At 39.3% G+C, this 23,260-nt stretch overlaps 1 protein-coding gene across 1 annotated transcript in view; it reads right to left on the bottom strand.

Moving 5' to 3' along the window:
* pmfbp1 (polyamine modulated factor 1 binding protein 1) overlaps positions 1-22,996 on the bottom strand; it is a gene marked incomplete at its 5' end in the record, with an annotated part of 96,930 nt that extends 73,934 nt beyond the window's left edge. Inside the window, 2 exons of the mRNA XM_084109663.1 lie at positions 21,807-21,878; positions 22,979-22,996. Coding sequence (XP_083965789.1) covers positions 21,807-21,878; positions 22,979-22,996 — 90 coding nt within the window. The remainder of the gene's footprint in view (positions 1-21,806; positions 21,879-22,978) is intronic.
* Positions 22,997-23,260: the final 264 nt, after the last annotated feature.

Below are 23,260 nucleotides of genomic sequence, written 5' to 3'. Positions count from 1 at the left end.
TCCCAGCAGGACTGAGGGTGGACTCACTGACTTGCCCATGTTTGGTCAGGTTACATGGATTAAGATGAGGTCGTCTTAAGTGTCATGATCAGACTATTCCACAAAGATAATGAGTGAGAATGTATGAAACATTCTGAAACATCAAAACAAAACAAAACAAAAAATAAAAGCATGTTCGTGCACTGTTGGATACAGAGCCACTTTAATGAATTTAACTCATTGCTCTGATGCCGCAATATGGCTGTGTCCTATTTGCCAAGTTCGAGGGTCCTTAACAAATACTGGTACAGTGAAAAGTGCTCAAAATTTGGCTTTTGGTAAAGCAGTACTTCTAATTTCATGCCGTTATGTCCGCTATAACGAATTTAACTCTTTGGTGGCCGAGAAACCGCGCTGCGAAATGGGCTGATGGTGCAATACGGCTGTGTGCATTGTCCTATTTGCCAAGTTCGAGGGTCCTTAACAAATACTGGTACAGTAAAAAGTGCTCAAAATTGGCTTTTGGTAAAGCAGTACTTCTAATTTCATGGCCTTATGTCCGCTATGACAAATTTGACACTTTGGCGGCCAAGAAACACTGCACTGCAAACTGGGCTTATTCCGCAACAATGCTGTGTGCACTGTTCTATTTGCTAAGTTCAAGGGGCCATAAACAAATACTGGTACAGTAAAAAGTGCAAAAATTTGGCTTTTGGTAAAGCAGTACTTCTAATTTCAAGGCCTTATGTCCGCTATAACGAATTGAACTCTATGGTGGCCGAGAAACCGCGCTGCGAATTCGGCTGATGGCACAATACGGCTGTGTGCACTGTCCTATTTGCCAAGTTCAAGGGGCCATAAACAAAGACTGATACAGTAAAAAGTGCCTTATGTCTTATGTCCGCTTTAACGAATTTAACTCTGTGGCGGTTGAGAAACCGTGACGCGAAATCGGCTGACGACGCGATACGGCTGTGTGCATTGTCCTATTTGCCAAGTTCAAGGGGCAAAAAAAAAAAAAGGAAAAAAAAAAGGCTGATACAATAAAAATCGCTCAAAATGTGGCTATTGGTAGAGCGGTACTTCTAAATTCATGCCCTTATGTGGCGTATTATGTGGCTCAGTGTGCATTGTCCCACAGCGTAATTTCAATGGTTCATATAAAAAGACTGGTACAGAAATAATTCTCAAAATTTGGATTTTGTAAGAGCAGTTTGTCTAGTACGAGGCTGAATCCAGCTATTTATTTGTTTGTTACTTAATGATGCGTGAACCTTCCCTGTATATAACACAACGCTTTTTAAAGTGCTCTGTGTCTATGACGCTGCTCGCAATAAGTGCTGTTGGAATTGAATGAAGAGATTACAGGTGATGAAAGCACCTGTAAGGATGACAAAGAGGCTTAATAAAGGGTGTATTGATCTTGTAAAATGCGATTTTTTAGAACATTTTAATGTACCAATATTTTTTATTGGACGATGGGACAATACAAATATACTGCCTTAAAAAAATCCACATTTTGACAATTTTGTTAAAGCACCAATTTTTACACTATTATGGACCCTTGAACTTCGTTAATAGGTCACCACAGAGAATGCGTTTAAGGGGACATGAGGCCTTTATATAAAAAGAAGGACTGCCCTAACAAAATCATGTGCATACAATAGTTTCTCATGAGCATTCAAAAAGTTTCTTGTTTTTTTGCAAAGGTCCCTTTAGAGGCTCTATAGCACGACAGTGTTAGTGAACAATTTAAATATTGAGAGTGTGAATTATTATAATTTTTTTAATCCACATCGCAAAAAATGCTCGTGGCAGAAAAAAGTACAAAGTTGAAGAATTCAACTTTCCCGGGCTGAAATGAATGCGGAACATAGTAAGACTTTTTTTGTGTGTGTGTTAATGAACAGAATGCAGGAAGAGGCTGTGCTTGTAAGCATAAGCTTTTTTGTACTTTTTGGACTTTGTGAAGTGTCATCTGGTTTAGGATGCGTTTGCATATTCACTGCTGATATATTCTGCTGCAAAGGTCAGTGTAGATTGGGCTGTGACTGCGGCTGCTGGAGGAGCAGAGGGACATCACAGTTCAGCCAAATGTCCTCTCAAGAACATTACCTTAATGATACCATTCCTCACACACTAGCAGAGGGAAAGAGAAAGAAACGAGTCAAAAAGGACATTCTTTGACCCAGATTCCTTGATTGGAGAGAGGTGTTTAAAAGCACACTTTCAAAGTCTGGCTTAACAAACTAGGAAAGTTGAACTTTTTTGAGTAAAAAAAAAAAAAAAAAAGAAAGAAAGAAAGAAAGAAAGAAAGAAAGAAGAAGAAGAAGAAGACAAGTTTGACCTATAACTCATTTGGACAAAAAAAAACCCAAAAAACATCCAATGTTCACTGCGGGTACATATTCAGGATATATATTAGTTTAGTAACGGCTTCATTAGATGTTTATTAGTGTTGCTTGCTAAACCAAACCACTATTACACAGCTCTCTGAAATATTTAATTCTGATTCCTCAATCCTGGAATTCTGTGGTTTTACTGTATATTTTGTGATTGTATATTTGACCGCTGCTCATGTCAACCAGTTTCCTACATAAATAAATAATACAAAATAAATTGTAATAGATTGTTTAACTTTCCTGCACCTTTTTGTGCTATGGACTTTAATGATAGTCAGTGTTATTATCACTAAAACCAAATCATTAAAGAACATTATTATTACTTTAAATAAAATAATTATTAACTGAACTAAAAACTCTAATTTTCATTTAGTTCAAATTATATATATATATATATATATATATATTCTATGAATATATGAATCTAGCTTTTTACATTTTTATTTTTCATTTTAGTTTGCTTCATTTTAATGTTTTTTTTATTTAGTCTTTGTAATTTTACTTCAACTTCAACTTAAAGTTTATTTTTTTTGTAATGTTTTAAGATTAGATTTTATTTCAGATTTATTTCAAAATTATTTGTAATTATTACTTTTAGTTAACAATAAAAACACTGTTTTGAAGTCTAGCTCAGATTTAAAGTGATCTTTTCTAATAAAAAAATAATACAATTGTGAATAACATGATCTCTTTGCTTTGGTAACCCTCTTCTGAAACATCCTGTGCACTTTACTGTCACTTTCGGTTGGATAAAATCATAAAAGTTAATGCTTGACAGACTTGTATGGTCTATCAGACACTTTTGAAACACAGAAGCACATTGGAGACAATGCGCTCATCTAAACAGTCCTCACTGTGAGGTCCGTCTGCAGATGTTTCTTGGGTCTGTACAGTAGCTCGTGTCCAGAGGCACTGCAGCCGCCCCGGGCCGTTCTCTCAGTGGTCTTTACTTTGAAAACACAGGTGGTCTCCGGGGGCCAGGATGAGTGGCTCTCCCAGTCCCACACAACACTTTGAATAATAAATCCATACATCATAAGGACATGTCAGAGCTTGATTCACAGCGGTAAAGCGCTGAGGTATTAGCTTTAATAACACAGGCTTGAGTCAGGCACTTGCTCTTTCCTGACAAATACGGGCAAATCAATTAATTCCACCGACATTCCCGCCGAAAACACACAATATAAATTCCACGTGGCCGCGACTGAAGAAGGGGCGAATGTGTGAGTCATTTCTTACTTTTATGCCCTAATTTATGAAATATTCCACCACCTTCCACATTTGTTTTTGTTGAGAACTTTCTCGTAAAAGGTTACAGGATCTGGAGCGCAGGAGAAAGACAAGTAGCTCCAGCTGAAGCTCTCTGTTATCAGAAGGTGTAAGGTGCTTTATTCTCTCGCTGTTGATATTCTCCACATAATGATGGATAGAAGCATCAGCCTGGCCTATCAATCCCTGGAGAGTTATGCAGCTTCGAGGGTAAAACATACCTCAGAATCTGAGCGCTAGTGCTAATGGTGGTAGTAAGGAATCATGGGAGTCACTGAAAACACTGAAGGATGACCATTATAGTGACAGGAGAACAGAAAATCCCTAGAATATTTTGAAATAGACCCATTGTTCTGACGTCACCAGCTCAGGTCATACACTACCATTCAAAAGATTGGTGTCGGTTTTGAAAGAAGCCCCTTGTGCTGCAAGGCTGCTTTTTTATCATAAATAAAGTCAACAAATAATACTAATATTGTGTAATATTATACAAATTTAAATGAAATGTTTAATATTTTAATATATGTTAAAATGTAATTTATTCTTGTGATGGCAATGCTGAATTTTTAGCATCATTACTTCAGTCTCCAGTGTCACATGATCCTCCAGAAATCATTCTAATATGCTGGGCTGCGTTTCCCGAAACCTTTTTAACGCTACGTCTTTCTTAAGTTACATCTTAAGCTGTACCTTATCATTAATACGTGTTCAGTTAAGTTCTTAGTTAAGTATACCTTCTGTAAGTCATATGTTCGGAAGGTTGGTCTGGACCACTCTTAGCTTTACCTTAACACTGTTGCAGGGCTATACGAATATAATTCTGAAGTTTTAATACACCCAGACAGTATTCAATTAGGCGAATTCAAGTGTTTTCATGCAAAGAATAAAATTGTCATTACACTGATTGTTGTTAGATTTTTAATTATATTCTCCAAAGGTACATCAGCTGGCAAACCATCAAAGGCTTAATAGTCTATTTAAAGGGAATGATTGTGGTGGGGAGTTTGCTCAAACTATGGCAGCGATACAGCGAATAGTTGTTCTAAAAAAACGGCGCCGTTTGCGGAGCGCTTTCAAAGGCCAGTGAAAGCATACTGTCAGTTAAGTCCTATTCGGACGCTAATTGTTTTTTCGGACGCATTTACAGGGGTAAGTCAGTGATTTTATTGCCGTCCAAATCCATAATATCTGTGTTTTTTCTCACCCAACCCGTGTAAAAATCCCTGGCTAAATTAGCCTACCTACTGTGTTTTGACAAACAGGTCGTGTGGTAATTTAATTGCCGTCTGAATCCACATCTCTGAGTTTACAAGAAGAGATTATAAATTCACTGTCTGAATCCTTTTTGATCATTGCCGAGCACCGTACGTAAGATGTATTTACAAGAACAATATTTCATCGCAGCTCCACCTCAACGAACAAAAATGGGAAAGAGAAGAAAGCACGTAAAAATTTTAAATGGTTATTATGGGCGCTATATACGATACAATTTTAAAATATGTAGGCTAGGCTATTATAGTTTGGATTATTTTTTATAATATCCCATGAGTCCTACTAAATACAATTTCAACTATTTCTGAAGTGCTTCATTTATAAAGAACACCGCTTTCTCGCATAATGCACTGAAGCAGCCCCTGCACGAGAGAATAATTGATTCTCGAGCCATCGATATCAACCAATTCAGCACCATCGCCACGGACAGCGCCGGGTAACGTCGCACGTAAGGTATGGTTCGGGGAACACACCTAGAAATGGTATACCTTTAGTTAAGTTATACCTTAAGAGTCTTCGTAGCGCGCTAAGAGACAACGTTATCGGGAAACGCAGCCCTGGTTTGCTTCTAAATTATTATTGGTACTCTGCTCAATTATTAATAATAGTTCTTTATTATTATCAATGTTCAAAACACTTGTGCAGCTTAATATTTTATTGGAAACCATGATACATTTTTCCAGGGTTCTTTGATTAATAGAAAGTTCAAAAGAACATAATTTATTCGTTGTTAACGATAATTTATAATAAATGTCCATTCGTTAACATTAGTTAACTACATTAATTAACAGGAAAAAACAATGAAAAATATTCTAACACATTTATTAATCTTTGTTCATGTTAATTTCATAGATAGAAAGTAATTAATTGCAGAATTGTCATTCTATTCCTTTAATGCATTAACTAATGTTAACTAATGGAATGCTATTGGTGTTACTCAGTTTCACTTGAGTCGTGCTGCAATTCACACAATGTGTTGAAGCAATTCTGTCACTGTTACTGTGAATCATTATTTCCTTCATTGTAATCACAGTAGGCTAGATTGTGTTTGCTTTAACCTGATGTTAACCTTTCCAATACGTCAGTGCTGTTGATCTATCTGGATGAGCCGAATGCGGTCTCTTCTGTTCAGCTGATCAGTCATCTCTACACCAGCTACTAGTGACCATAAATGTCCAGCTTGGACCACCATATAAAACCATTAACTATCTGTATTTGTTTTCCAGCATTGTCACCCTTTGAATTGTGCCTCTCCATCCGCTGTCCACAAATACACAGTTCATAAATATTGTCTTATCACTCTCGTCATCATCATCATTTTTTCCCAATACTCTCAGAGACAGGGAAATTCTGAGGCAATTACCGAAGTGACAAGTGAAATGGGAACAAGAAGCACTAGAAAGAGAAGGTTGCCATGGAAACCATGCAAGGAGATCAGATTACATGCGCATTGGTCAGGTGAACCTCCAGCCTTACTGCATACAGAGGCCTGGCAGCACACGACAGACCAAAGGGCACTTAACCTCAATCACTGCGCACAATCCTCAGCCAATCAGGCTGGATGTAATTGCTATTTTTGTCCAAAGGTCAGATGGTTGTGTGCATCTGGAACTGTGGAACACACAGTACACTTTCCACCCAAAGCCATGGACAAAACTGATGGCATTTGCAAGGAGGTACAAGCATAATATCTAGCAAATCAGTGGTGTTTCCTCCGAGGATGAGAAAGGGGTGTCTCCTTAAAAAACTGGATGAGAAAATAATAATAATAATAATTTATAATTCGACGTCGACGTTTTTTAATCTGTTTTATTTTGATAAACATGACACAATATAACATCGCGACTACATGAAAAGAGTGTTTACTGTTATTAAAAACTGATTTGTGAGCTTTAGTGGAACTAAAGGTGTGAGAATATACACGGTGAATCCGGCCAATCGTGGAACAGCTGTGTCGTCATCAGAGCTTGTGGAGAAGCTGCGCTGGCTGAGTTCTCCGGCTACTCCCGAATCGCTCTCGCGGTACTTTGATGGCATACGTCACAGTCACGTGGCGACGGCGCTGTATCAAGTCGGACAAAATTTCTAACCGGCATGCACTGCTTCAAATCAGCCACCAATCGGTCTGCGCAGAGCTGCATGAAGTCGAACAAGCCTAATGAATAGGAAAAAATCACGTGAGAGGCAATGCCTCCATCGCGATATGATTGGTTCACGCGATAAATCCCGCCTCTTGATTTCGTGTGCATTCTCGAATCGGCCTGAAAGGGATAGTTCACCCAAAAATAATTCCATAATTTACTCACCTCAAGCCATCATAGGATATATATTACTTTCTTCTTTCAGTCAAACACAATCAGAGTTATATTAAAAAATACCCTGGCTCTTCCAAGCTTTATAACGCGAGCGAGTAGAACCTGAGTTTTTGAAGCTCCAAAAAGCACATCCATCCATCATAAGTGATATTTGTATTAGTAAATCTTGAAGTTTGATGGTTGGATGTCTCTTTTACCCAGCAGAGAGGAAAATCTTCCCATTTACATTATCTACACATTTACATGCTTCATTCCAGCCCTGATGTCATTTAATCAAGATTTAATTTCATTTAATCTAGAGCAATCTCCATTTAATCAAGCACAGCTAAATGTGAGACGCATGTGCTAATCAGGCAGAAGAGCGAGCGGGTAGAGTTCAGGCATTCATTAGCACCGCTATTAACACGTCACCTCAGAGTGTTTTGCAAACATCTTCAAATCGGTGCGATTGTCTATTCACCGTGAAACGTTTGTATACGTGCATTTCAATAAGACACCTTAAAAAGGCTCGTGTCTCATTTACAAGCCTCCTGTTATTATTCTGCTTCATTTTAAAAACTTGTTCTGACTAGAATGTGTGACAAACACCTTAAAGGTGACAGCAAAGACATTAAACCCCCAGGACGAGCGTCTCTGCGCCACTGGCAAATTACCACTGATTAGCATTGATTTGAAAACAAAAACCACAGCGTGACACAAATCAAAAGTGCAGTCAATGTTGATGCATAAGTGATATGGCAAATCTCAAAATAGCTCAATAAATATGTCGGAAAGTTACGAACGAGAAAGACGGAGGGCGAGAGAGGGGAAAAAAATCAGAGTGAAGCAATTACAGATCTAATCAGAGCTTTCTGCATGAAGGTACGGCTCTCCTATCTCCCTCCCATTTGCATCATAACACAGCGTGCAATATTAATTTCCGAGTTTACTGCTTATTGGAAGTGCAAAGTATGAAAAGCCATTAAGGCTGCAAATGGGAAAGCAATTTGCTGTCACACGGATTCGGCTCTATTCGGCTCTTGTTAACCATTTGGAATTAGAGTCATTTGGCGAGAGGCATTCTACAGCAGTCCACTAAAATAAGTAATTATGCTTGCCTTCTCTCTCCCTCCATCTCCCCGCCTCTCGCTCTTTCATTTGCGCGGGCGAGGAAAGCGGGATGGGTGGATGAGGTTGAAGGGCGTTAGGGGTGAATAAGTGGATGCAGAGGCAATTAAAGTTGGTAGCTATCTGTTTGGCTAATGCAGGCACACACACACACACACACACACACATTGTATAATGCTCGTACACTGCCTGAGGGCCAGGAGGAAAGAGGGAGAACAGATGCTGGGCGGCCATCTCCTTTTACTGCCAGTGTAACTCTTAATCTAATCTCACGCGCTCGAGAACGGCGCGCCTCATTTCAGCCCTCTGTGTTTCACGCGCCAAATCACGACTGTGTGCGTTCTTATTGCAAAGCGCCTTGAAGGTAAAAATCACTCGTAATGATTCACGCTGGGACTTGGAGAACCTCTTCAGCTACAAATGATTTTCGTCTTACAAACATCTCATCAACAGTCAAGCTTTCCTGCTGAAAAGATCAGCTTAGGCGGCATGCATTTTGACGACTGTAATTTCACCAAGTAGGACGTGATCAACATCTTTTGTTGGTCCAAGAGCAACATTCATGTCTAAGAAAAATAGACCTAAACACTAAATACCCCTATTACTAGGTAAACCCTAGCGACCTTTAAGAACAACTTAGCAACCATATAGTGACGTCCTGGCAACAATCAGCAACAAAGAATAGGAATCGTAAGTCTGCATTCACTGCAAATTGAGCCACTCTGAATAATGAGCTGAATTATTAAACTGAATTGCGAGCTGCTTGCGTGTAAAAGTTCATAGTGACGCTTCACAAAGGGGCTATATGTAAGAATTGTCATGTATTAATAGCTTTTTTAATTGCCAATATGTGAACAGCTTGTAATGAAACTTAAAAAAATGAGTGCGACCACAAGCTGGCTGCAGTTCACCAAGCGGCCACTGGTGTCACTGATAACAAGGGTTTCTGAATTCTACAGGTCTATACAGCCACTTTAAATAAGCCTTTGCAATTTGATAATCGAACTAATTGTTCACATGACAACGATATGCTTAGAATGGAGAAGTTTTTCCTTTGAGTTTTCCGCATACAGACGACACCATTGTCAAAACAATCCCCATTCACATGGATCCGCAAAAACGACTAAAAACCCTGTATTCTGCTGCCAGGCCATTAGATGGCGATAAAACGCTATAGACTGAACACATAATACGCATGTGCATGACGCCATCGTCTTCAGAGATTTGCGTTTTTGTTGTTTACACGGAGACCGTTTTCAAAAACTTGCACTCTGAAACCCGTTTTCAAAAGTTTGCGTTTTCAGGCACCCACGTGTAAACGAACGGACAAAATAAATAAAAAGATCTACGTTTTTAGTTGAAACAGCCCCTAAGAAATATCACATTTTGGATTTATTTTGATTAATCGTGCAGCTCTAACAAAGTAATGAATTGCCGTTCAGTGAGCGAGTCAGACTAACTGAGAAACTAATTCATAAGTGTTTCTTATTCACTAAAAAGACAAATTTCGAGAATCAGAAATAACTGGTCATGCTGTATGATTCACTAACAAGAACCAGCTCATAAGAGTCATTTGCTCTACACTGAATACTAATGTAGGGAACACTTTCAGAGTGTTTTAGTAAATTTTATACATTGTCAGAAGAACAAATGTTCAAGAACAACTCGCAGAACCAAAGGTCATGAAATTCATTCGGTTGCAGTGTATTGATATAAAAATTTTATTTGTCTTGCTGGTTAAGCTAGTTTAGATGACAAGTGGGAAAACAAGTATCCAATGCTAGAGAAAGAAACATAGGAAACATTCCCAATCCTTTCCTTTCAAGCTACACGTTCGAACCTGTTCAGGCGAGCCCTTGTGCCGCCCAGCATGACTCTGTTTCAACCACAACCCCATGCGGCTGCATTCAGTCCCACTCCATCTTGCAGAGACAGAGAGAGAGAGAGCAAGAAATTTATGAAGCCCCTGGTCCTCAGGTCTGTTGAGGTGTTTTATGGTAGGACCTGCAGGACCTATTAAGGCAGTGCGGATCTCTCCTATCCGAGCGCGGGTATCGATCGACAGCAGCACCAGGCCCGGGCCTGCCAGCCTAGTTAAAGCCCTGCGTATATGTGTGTGTGTGTGTGTGTGTGCGACAGTACGCAGTAGGAAATGAAAATGGGGTCTTGGTGTGTAATGATCTGTGTGTGAATAAAATGAGCAGACTGGAGAGACAAAAAGGAAGATAAATTAAATTATCCCTCTGTTCCTGCAGGAGCTGCACTGCAATCGCCCATGCTTAGCTGCTTCACCGAGGATATGTTTGGGAGGAGGAAATGAAAGGAAGGCAGATGGGGAGAAAATGGTAAGGATGTGAGAAAGGAGTTGAGGAGATGTGTTGAGAAAGACACACTTATCGGTAAGCTTTGTTACCAAACCTAGTGAGCTGACATAAGCAGCTTCCCTCTAAGACAGCATAACCTAATTCAAATGGAACTTCATCAGTGACTGATGTGGAATGGTCTGAATGGCAGCAACGCCACACATTGTACACAAAGTGCAAGAGAGTCAAAAGAAGCATGGCAGGTTTTGGAACAGCGCAATTTACTTTAGAGGGGACACATCTGCACACATCTAAAAGATCAACATGAGCACGAGAAAATGGCATGTTTACATCAACATCTTTAAAAATAGTTGCCATGATATCTTAATCATATTTATGATACTACACCAGCTAACATGTCATAATTCCAAAGTTTAATTTAATTCCATCAGGAGCTGAATGATGGCTAGTTGACAAAAGCTGCAGTCTTTTAATATTGCCGTTTATTATTTTTCATTATTGCATATAGCAGTAGTCTATACCACAGTAGTTATGTTGCCTTCATTATGTGCACGTCATATCTACCATATGGAAACTTTGAATTCTTAATAATATTCGAGTTGTTGAGTTGGAAGCGAGTCAAGAGTATCGGTATTATAGACGGCGGGAGGCATATATAAAGCAGAGGCATAAAAGAAGATATTTTGAGAAATTTCTCAGTGTTTTTTGTACATACAATGGAAGTAAATGATCACCAAACTGTTTGGTTACCAACAATCCTCAAAAGGTTTGGAATGACATGAGGTTGAGTAAATGATGACAGAATTTTCATTTTTGGTTGAATTTGAGGTTTTGTGTATGACAGAACACAAAGTTTATTTAAAGCAAATTACTCACTTTTTGTGGTGTTTTATGCAAATCTTTATAATATTTATGCACATCTTCCAATGTGCAACTTTGACCACTTTAATTGCCACGTTGACAGTTATCCATTGCACCATGTTATGGTAATACCATAGTACCACCTTTTTTTGAATTGGCATTGTGGATACTACAACACTTTACACTGAGCCTCATAACCTACAGCAGCTGGAACAAAGCAAATACATACATGCAAAGAGAGAGAGAGAGAGAGAGGGGAAGGGAGAGCTTTTGGGGGGTAGTAGTGAGTGTCTAATAGTGGTCCTATAGGTCCAGACCCCCCTGAACCTCACCCCCACCCCCAGCTCCTCTCCCTATCCCCTGCTCTAATTAATGCACACCTCGCACATCATTAAGACGTTTGCTGTAGAATTAATAGAAAGACAGATTAAAAATAAATTAAGAAAAATGCGTTGGAGAATGCCTGCACGCACTTCATAAATCACCCGGGCAAAGGCAGGCGCTGGCTCCCTATAATTAACTGCAGACTATTTATTTTATCCTGACGGTATAAATTAGAATTCAGACACACAGATTATATTAGGGGTGTCTGTCATGCGGAACTGCAGCGAGATGTGCGGAATATTTTAAGGATACAAAGAGGAGAGTGGAGAAGAGGAATGAGAAAGAAAAAAGGGGGATGGGAAAAAATTTCCTCTGCACTCTGCAAAGAAACATATTTTTAGTTTTACAAAAAGATACTACCAAAATAACTGCATGAATAAAAAAAAAACATATATATATATTTAACGATATAACATATATATATATATATATATATAATATATACATGCTGAATCACAGAACTCTGACTTTTCAACCGATAACTGGCAGGTCAAATGTGTTTAACCCTAAAGGTGTGGTCACATTTACCACTGCTCAGGGAATTTTCACCGGCGAAATCCAGTCATTCCGATAGGAATCGGGAGTTTTGCATAAGGGCAAAAAGTTCCCCAAGCAGATATTGCTCATGTTCACCGGGCTGATCAACAGAAAGCTGCTTGGTTTGAAAGTGCTTCATACTATTGACAATAGAAATTTTATTGCATGTTATATTTCGCTGAAATTTCGGTAATGTGATCATATCCTAACGCTTGCACATTTGCAGTCCAACACAGCAACAACATTGGCTAAACCAGTGACATATGGAGGGAGTATTTGAAAACAATCATCATTTTTGCAATTATGTTTGGTAATGATACCATTATCGTGGTGCAGTTAAAAAGCAGCATTTGGCTAATTTGATCAGGCATTCAACTATAATAAAAATGCATGCTTGTTATATTTTGGTTTTCATGGACTTTTAGTTTGTATCTCCTTGTTTTGCATGTGTTCAGTTTCCTTAGTGATTTTTTCGATGGTTACTGTTTGTTCTTCACCTGTGTCTTGTTTGGTTGCTCGTTTGCTCTAGTACTGTATATAATGCACTGTGTTTCTGTCTTGAGTTCTTGGTTATTTGTCTTTGTTTAGATTTGATTTGCCTGCTTGAGTTGTCTTTATTTATTAAAACTGCTTTCATAATGACATAATCAAGTTATAATGGTAAACTAAAACCTTTTTTCATCTAGATGCCAAATATTACTCATTTTCATTTAGTTTAACTTGATGTACTAAAATAACTAAAATTAAGGCTGTGTCCGAAATTGTCCCCTATATTCTCATTAACAATTACCTACATTAGTCTACTAATACAGTTCACACTAGGGAGTAAATGAAAATGAGTAATGAATTTGGACACTGAGTGCACCAGAAGGGCTGCGGGTTTTGCATAGTTTGTGCAAGTAAGTAAACATCATTCTGTTTAATAATTATTTGAAACTTAGCAAACTGGCCACTCCAATAGTTAGATGAAAAGATTTATCTTGAACTCTGTCATGGCCACTATGTATAAACCTTAATTAAAAAATAACCGATTAAAAAGGAATTTATACCTGTATATTACAACGTAGCCACATTGGAGCAGCGGTTTGGAAAATGGATGGATGAATGATTCAGCAGTGGGCGCCATCTTCTGGCGAGACGTGAGAATTAATTCGCCACGACCCTCACTGTGCATTATGGGTATTCTCTAGCTGCCGAGCATACAGCGTTTGTATACTCATTCACACAGTGCATTGTGGGATTAAATGAGCGCACTCAATAACATCCACTATGGTTTCGAACACCGCTACAAATGGCTGTCCCCTCAAATAGAGCCCTATTTAAGCGTATTGGGGAGAATTCGGACACTGCTTGAAAATGAAACAAAAAATTTATAAAAACTAAACGGAAATATCTAAAACAAAAACTCATAATGACAAAAATGACAAAACTAAAATGTAATGTAATTAAAATGTAAGATACAAAAATAAAAACTAATTCAAAGTATTAATAACAACTATAAGAGTATCTCAATGATACTAAAATAACACTGGCTCCGCCCATTGTGAAATCGAATAATCCTTCTCCACATCTGATTATTAAACACTAAGGGCCAGATTTACTAAATAGGGCAAATTAGCGTGAGAGCGCAATCCCTTAAAAACGCCAATGAGAGTGGAAAGTTCTGTGCGTGATCTACTGACATTAATGAACAGAGGCGGTCAGAACATTTTCATAATGACCAACGCAATCTACCAAGAGCAGCGCAAATTAGCGTCTGGTTTAAGACTTTTGCTTTTTTGGGCGGTAAATAGTGTAGCAAATACCAGTAAACTGACTAGCGCAAACCTTAGTAAATCGTGTTGCGTGATTCATTTAAAAACTCTCCTCCCGTAAATTTTGTGTGTGAAAGGGAAACTCTTACAAATGCATATGCAATAAGGTCAGCCACAAAAATAACCCTGTCCACGCCTTTTCAGCGCTAATCTTTCACTGCGTGTCTTTAGTAAATCCTGACAGTAGTTTTTAAACGCCAAAAGAGGATTTGCGTTGGAGCAAGCTGTTAGTAAATCTGGCCCTAAATATGTTCTGATTGGCTATGATTTGCAGTGAGGACAAACTTGCAGCTGGAAACCTATCCTGTTGCGTCTGGTTAGAGCATGACATGAGCGCCAACTTCTCGTTTTTGATGATTCTGAGCAGCACAGTCGATCAACAGGTCAGAGTCACATCCACTAGTACTGAAGCCACAAATACCCTTGACAGCCCGACCCATTTATTAGCCCTCCCTCTATGTTTATGAATGTTTGTGTGCCTCAAAGATACTTTCGTCCTCGTTCGCTGCCATAAACGCGCAAAGAGGAAAGGATCCTTCTCAGGAAGCAAGACACGTCCGCAGCGGCCTCTTCATGAAAGAGAAGTAAAGACACAGGCTCCTGTCCTCCTCGTTCACATTCCCCCGCTCTGCCGGTGCATTAAGTCAGTCCACTGAAGACAGGTATCTTAAAACAAACCCCACCGCTCTCATAATCAATGACAAAAACAGACGCACCGGACCAAAGGCTTTTTACTCACACATTTTCTTCTAAGGACACAAAAAAGTATTTTTTCTCCATCTTTATCATTGGTCGAGGCCTTATGGAGAGGATAATGCATTTGGTCCCTGTCGCGTCACAGCCCTCACAAAGCTCAGTGGCAATTTCAGGCTTCCATCCCATTTTTGCATTTAGTCCCTTTAGTCCTGCACCGCAGAGACTTTGCTTTGCTTGATACGGGGTGTACAAATACACAAGCAAGCCAAAAACTGACAAAAACAGTCACAATGTAGTCATAAAAAGGATCGTACTGGGCAAAAAAAAACAAAACAGTATGATCCGATACATCAAGCTCATTTCTCCAGACTCCAATGCAGATGGTTGTTCTCCTCTCTCTCCTCCAAGCCAGGAGAGAGTATATCAGTCTGGAGGAAATAAATACACACTTATTACATTCTACGTGCTGCATACATTCACCTCCATAATGTATTGCAACGTTCGGTTGTGGTGCATGCTGGGGTGAAAAATGAGAATGCAGAAGCACTGCAGAAAGAAAAAAAAGGATGTTTAGTGAGACTGAGCTTGGTTGCTACACACTACGGTAACAAATTTGACTATACTATGATAATGAGGGACTATAGATGTGCATTCAAAAATAGCATTGGTTTTATTAGAGCAACTAGACGTGACTTCTTTTTCGGACCTAGATTGCTTAATGTCCGCGATTTGGGTTTGTTTAGATATTGACGTGCCTCTAGAATTCTCATTCATTCTATGTACACATATTTTGTATTGATTTTACTGTTCTTTGTAGATCCTGCCTTCTCGCTAACCAAAATTGGTCGATTAGGTACAATGCCTGACGCTATTGGTCAAACAACTTTTCAATCATTATGTCTTCAGCAAATATGCCCATATTAACATTATAGCTTTCACACTGTCGTGTCCCAGAATTTGTCCCATTCGCCAAAATGAAAATGCCTCACTCAAGCTGTATGTGTGAAAAAAAGGAAAAAAAACGCGAGACAGGTTCAGGTAGAGTAGCGAATGGCTGTCTCCATACACTGCCCAAATGAAAAGGTAAATTCATGAAAAAAAATACACAAGAATTCCTGTGCTTTCATCCCGGTGCGTCTCAGTGGCCAAAAAAGAAAAAGAAAAAAGAAGATACAAACCATTTAGAAGCACAAAACATTAGCTAAGTTTGTGAGCTAAATTAAACACTAGTTAATGTTAGTTAATTCATTAAGTATGAACTAGCAATGAACCATTTTTTGACCAAGTTGACATTAATGTATTAACTAACATGAACTAACCATGAGCAATACATTTGTTACTGTATTTGTTCATCTTTGTTAATGTTAGTTAATTAAAATAAAGCTGTTCATTGTTTGTTCATGTTAGTTCACAGTGCATTAACTAATGTTAACAAGATTTTTTAAAAGTATTAGTAAATGTTGAAATGAACACGAACAAAGATTAATAAATGCTGTATAAGTGCAGTTCATTATTAGTTCATGCTAACTAATGTAGTTAACTAATGTTAACTAATGAACCTTGTTGTAAAAGTGTTACCACTTTTTTTGTTATAAATGCATTAAATGCATAAATAGAAAATGTTAATTTATGCATATACCAATACATTTTTAACAAGTTGCATATTTATGCAAATAGTATATTTATGCCTAGTTTAATGATTGCTAATGCATCAAATAACGTATTAACTAATGCTAACAATTTCAGTTTCATCTTACTTTGAAAAGCACAACATGGTCACCCAGTAGTTTTATTCATTTTCATAGAGTCCGGCTATCTTTCACTGTACTGTACCATGAATAGTATAGTTGATAAAGAAACTGTGATTCTCAGAGTGCGAAGCTGTCCAGCGTCGCAACCACGTAAGCTACACGGCTCACGCGCAAGCCAATCACACATCTGTCATGCAACCGTCAAACCCCCTGCACAGCGTCCCGGCAGTTCTGCCTGCAAACAGTAGGTGTCTCTCTTTCACTGTGCATGGCCCTCATCCACCGCCGGCCCCCTCCCCTGCCTCAAAAACCCCATCTCCACATAATATATACACCATCATTTGAAAATGGCAGCTTTTTGAAAATTCACCTTGATTATCAGACATTAAAAGTGACTTGAGCAGCGCTGAGTGTCTGGCTGGGGAGATGGTTGCAGACAGCCGAACAATGCGGCGGGAACGGCATTAACGCCTCGCTGGGCCATGCAGCCGCGCAGCCCTTTGTTCTCTCCCTCATCCAATTATTTTTAACGTGCGCCTCTTTCACAACAACAAGAGAGAATTTAATTTTAATGCACTCTGTAAGAAAAGCCCCCCAAAATACATCTATTCTTAAAAGGAGGAGGAAAGAATACAGAGAAGGGGTTAAGAATTAATCAGGGAGCGTGCATGAGGCTGTAAAGTGCAGGCATTGCAATGTCCGCAACTGTAACCCTTAGAAAAACAAAAATACCAGATAAAATGGGTTTTGAGAATAATAATAATAAAAAAAAAAAATCCAGGGACTCTTGCAGGAAGGTATGCACCCAAATATTTTTCTAATTGGACGAGCACTTTATCTTGCTGTCAGTGAGGTTATAAAAATGCGCACAGTTCCCAGAAGGAGAGAAGCAGCTCTATAGCCGGCCCTTTATTACTGCACGCTAGTGTCTGATATATGCTCCTGCCTTAACCTTTCATCTAAGCCCAACACACACACACACACACACACACACACACACTGTGTTTTATGCAGAAATGCACTGAAATTCTGTGTTGTTGTGAACGTTACAGGGGATCGTTGTGATTATATGCTGGAAGTGCAGCAAAAAGGCATTTAGTAAATCATACGTTACATTAATATACTGTAGCCGTCTGGATGCAGTCACGTAAAAGCACGCTCACACACCTCAAACACACGATTCAACCTGACAGAAAAAGCAAATTAGAATCCTGCGTGTTCTGCACAAGGCTGTTGCCATCTAAGCTGCACTACGGCCAATTTTCTCAGCAGTATGAAATGATTGTTTTTTTTCTTTCTTATCAGTGTCGAGGCAGCATCTACAGCAGTGAGAATTTAAAATGAAAAGCCCTTAGTTTTTGTCCCCAGGAACACAAAATAGACAAACATCCGAACGTGTGCACGCACACACACACACAAAATTAGATCTTGGGTTCTAGGCTAGACAACTGTTTGTGTGTAAGCCTCGCTCTGCGGCACAGCAAAAGCAATTCTCTGGAGATGCTGAAATTAAAGGGCAGAATCCAGCCTGTTTATGGTTGGCACTCTGCTCTCCTCTCAATCAAATGTTTTATTAGCAATCATTCGGCACTCTCCGGGCCCTAACACTCCTCCGCCGGAGGAAGGAGGGGTTTCGGGATGGTGACCCCCCCGCTCCCACAGCTGCCTACAGATGCTGGACTACACACAGCTGATTACTCCCACCTGGAGCCAGAGTCACCATTAACCTCCACGAGGGCTCAAGCGGCCAGCCGTCCCTACAGCTTCCCCAAGAGGACGGAGGGTTACGAGACACAACCAGTGAGACGCAAAGAATAGAGAGAAGAATAAGAAGAAAGAGGGGGGGGGGGGGGGTCGCAAGGCGGTTTGAACCATGGTTTAGCAGTTAGTGCTATCGTGCTCATGTGGGACATGCAGGTTCAATTCTGGCAATAGTTTCACCCTGAAGTATGCGATGTGAAATCTGCCACATTTGGAACATAGAACTTTTAGTCTCTAATTGTGCTGCATCCCAATTCACCTACATAAACTATGTAAAAAGTACATACCTTTGAGGGTGTAGGAGAAGAGTAGGTTCTTTTACAACATACTAACACATCATTATTGTGGGCCTTAACATACACCCGGCGCAATGCAGCGCCTGGCGCGACGCAAGTGTTTTTTGTTAGTTTCAGCCTGACGCAGTAAACATTTTCACGTCCTATGCCACGTTGTTTAAATAGCAAATGCATTTGCCCCATTTGTGCGCCCATGGGCGCGCTGGTCTGAAAACGAGGTGTGTTTGGGCGTATTGTTGGCGCGTCGCTATTTTGAAGCAACTGGAATAGACTGCGCCATTGACCAATAAAAACTGGTCAACTGAAGTCAATGGAGCAATATTGTTTTTGTTATTTAGAGAGCGTGTTAATAATGTGCGCCTATAGGCAGGTCCACAACGCGCGTACACTTTGTCCCTTGCTTAGATTGTCTGCTGGCACACTTTAACCTTGTGCACGAGCAGATCTGTTTCCTCGCTAGAGAAGCGCTCAGTCTTTCCGCTTGCAAATTCCTCCATGTAAATAGCAATCGGCCATGGCGCGAGCGCAACTAGCTTTTAAAGGGAACAGGAGATGAGACTCTGATTGGTTTATTGCACGTCACGGCCAAAACACACCCATTCCTCATTCCTTTTAGACCATGCGCCGCGCGCGCCGACCATTTTTCCCGTCGTTAAACTAGCAAAAGTGCATTCGGACACACACTAAGTGCACTAGCGCCGTGTGCTTTAGACCAGGGTTCACCAATCTCGGTCCTGGAGGGCCGCTGTCCCTGCAGAGTTTAGCTCCAACCAGCTCCAACACACCTGTTTGAAAGTTTCTAGTATGCCTAGTGAGACCTTGATTAGCTGGTTCAGGTGTGTTTAATTGGGGTTGGAGCTAAACTCTGCAGGACAGCGGCCCTCCAGGACCGAGATTGGTGAACCCTGCTTTAGACCATGCGCTTAGATCGTTAAAATAGGGCCCTGTGACTTTAACGGACCGCATATGTATGTGCATCCTGGCACCGTAAACTGGCCTTGGAGACAAAAGAAGTATCCAGTCAAAGATCTTTCATGTGAAGAACTCTCCTCATGTTTTTGCATGATGCATCAAAAAGTTGCATAGCCAAAAGGTAATGGCCAAACACATCTTTATATCTTGCAGCTGAAATAAATATTATCAATTATGGTAACACTTTATTTTGATGTCCACTTTAGACAATCTACTAACTATAAGTAACTTTGCAACTACATGTCAACTTACTCTCATTAGAGTATTAGTAGACTAGTTAGCTTAACATCTGCTAAAAAATTATTTTGATGCTCCCCCAATAGACATTCTACTGACTATAAGTAACTTTGTAAGTACAAGTACATAGTAACTACTAACCTTAACACTAACACCTAACAGTCTACTACTGTCTACTAATACTCTAATGAGAGTTAGTTGACATGTAGTTGCAAAGTTCCATCAAAATAAAGTGTAAACTTGATTATTAAATACTCAATGTTCAATGGATAGTTTGCGAATTGGGACGCAGCAATGGATGTCATACCTTTGCTGATGGCTATTGGCACCACAAGAATGTGCACTGTCCCAAACACTTCACTAGCGACAATCCTCAGCTGTGACAAGAAAGGCAGCAGACAGGGGTAAAATATCCATTTTGCACTTTTAAGAGCTTCCAAAAAGAACTGAGCATTTTACTATATTAACATGATATAGGCCAATGTGAGGATGAAATATATATATATATATATATATATATATATATATATATATATATATATATATATATATATATATATATCTTGGGACCAGAAGATTGGGCAAGGCTAACCAGCTAACCCTGCAATGCTCAATATTTAAAAAAGTTAAAAGAATCAATCACTTCATTCATAAAAGCAACCATCTTTTGCTCTAAGTCATACTGGAAAACATAATCTGTTAGGGTGTGTTCACACTTGTCATGTTTGGTTAGATTAAAACAAACTGGTGGTGTGATTGCTCTGTTAGTGTGGTTCATTTGAATAAGTGTGAACGCTGCCATCTGAACCCTGGTGCACACCAAACAAGCGGACCGGGACCACTGAAAACATGGGTCTCTGTCTGCTTCCAAACGAACTCTGGTGCGATTCGAATGGAATATGAACACAACACGGACAAAAAAAAAAAAAAAGGACAGAATGCTCAAGCATACCTGTTTTTTCTTGTTATAGTCACGATGTTGCCCAACACAGTTCAGTACAGGATCACAGCAGATCTTGGTTTGTGCTTGTGACGGAGGGATTCCTGTTGCTGTTTTGACTCCTTTACACATTTTATAAGCTCTTCACGAGTTCTCAGCTTGTGAAAATATCATCATATGTACATACAACAAGCTCATTTAGCCCAGCACACAGCATTGTTTTGGATGTTCGGTAAGTTCCGTCGCAAATCTACGTAATAAAAGCAGTCTAATCAGGTTGTGAACGTATCTCTATGCCTTTGGGTTCGGTATCTTTAGTTGCCAAAAACTGACTAGGACTAAATGTTTTTTTGTTTGTTTGTTTTTTGTCAGTTTCATGGCCCCCAGAATATTTTGTTGTATGAATATCTGAACACGCAATATATCAAAAGAAAGAACAGAACCTCTGATTTTTTTCTAGCTTCATGCATTCTTTTTTTAGCAAAAAACTGAGAAAATCGTGACTACATCTGGATCGGATTCATACCAATGATAAAAACAGATTGAGTAGATCCGAGTAGATCGAGTCCATCAACACCCCTAATGCTTGCACAGTCCTGATACCTTCCTATAAACCACAGTTCTATAATTCAGTAACATTAAGCAGTTTTGATTTATATGCTGTTTAATGTGGATGATCGCGTTATTTTACATATGCATATGCTTACATGTGCTATCGCTTGTTTCTGCTGCTTCTTCACCTGTGTTTTGATCAGGAGATTCTGTACTCTTTCAGAAGATGCATAAAAGCGCTCCCTACTGTATAACAGTGAAAACATGGAAAGCCGTAAATTTCAGTCAATGGCGGGGAAAGGGTTAAAAAAAAGTGTGGGGTAGTAAAGACAGTTACCTGCTGACAGACTGAACTATGCTGAGATTTCAGCCTGGACACTTTCTCCTCCAGCCACTGTATCTGCTCAGCCTGTGAACACACATGCACAAAGATCATGAAATTCACATCACAAATGTTTACCATCAAACACAGATATGTTTTGAGAAGGAGACAATAACCAGAGCAAAGATGGTAGCTCAGAACAAACAAAGCAGTGAGAAAATGGCTGCACTGTTCAGTCATAATGAGAAGCGGAGGTGTGTGTGTGTGTGTGTGTGTGTGGTGTGTCAGGTTCCCTGCTCTGCTCTCATCACATCTGCTGTCAGTAATCTGTTCCTGAGCCAGCAGTGCTGGGATTAAGTGCAGTCTGCAGATAAAGGATGTATGCGTCATTAAAACACACAAGACCGACACGTACACACTCACAGAGCCACCGGTGAGTAATAATGTGGCCACAGTTTCAATCACAAACGCAGCTTCATTTCTATGTGAAAATCATGGCCGTTCAGAGTGGGGAAGTCTCAGATGTGAAGTTCTTTCAAAAAGCAAACTGTCCAGCTGTGCATTGGAGAAATAATGATTTTAAAAGGGATAGATCACCCAAAAAAATCACCCACTTTATTTAATAGTGTCTTTGTTACAAGTTACATGTACTTGCTATAGTAATAACAGAAAATTATGCATAATTAAATGCAACAAACCCTAATCCTAACCCTATAGTAATTACTGGTTGTTAATTAATATTACTTTGTTCTTAAATGTATAATTACACTGTAACAAGGACACCTTAAAATAAAGTGTAACCAAATTCTCTTGTGTACTCACCATAATGTATTTCTAAACTCTATTTCTTTCTTTCCAAAAAAGGACAAAACTCTCCGTAAAGTAGTCCATGTGACTTGTGGCCTGTTTACACCTGGTCACTTCATGTGTTTTTACTGATCGGATAGCTAACTGATTTGTTAAAAACAGCTCCATTTACACTTGGCCACATAAATGTCTCTGCAAAAACAAATATAAATCCAATCTTCAATTTCCGCTCTATATGCAAATTTAACAGAATTCTTGATGTGTATTGAGAAAAGCGCTATAGAAATACATGTGAATTGAATCTGCAGCTATGCGTGTTGCACTAGACCTGTCATATCTGGCTATAACATGTCATATAGCATCTCCAATAATGCTCTCACACGCTTATTTTTTAACATTTTGGGATGAGTAAAATTTACATATGTGCCTTCAACCCCCAAATACATTCACTGTAAAAAATATATATTTTGAACAATTTTGGAAACATACAATTAAATATTGACTCAACAAATTAGCTTCCAACTAATTGTCCCCAAACAAAAAGATGCATTGTGGTAATTTTAGCTTAAGGTCTGAAGGTAAAATTAAAAAAATATATTCACTGAACTCTGAACATAAGAAATTGTGTCCAGCCAATCTATCAAGTAGAAGTGAAAAATCTG

This window comes from Abramis brama (genome assembly GCF_963993115.1).
Source record: "Abramis brama genome assembly, chromosome: 3".
In the NCBI taxonomy this organism is placed as follows: domain Eukaryota; kingdom Metazoa; phylum Chordata; class Actinopteri; order Cypriniformes; family Leuciscidae; genus Abramis; species Abramis brama.
Note: the sequence above shows the minus strand (reverse complement) of the source record. Positions and strands in the feature narration are given on the sequence as shown.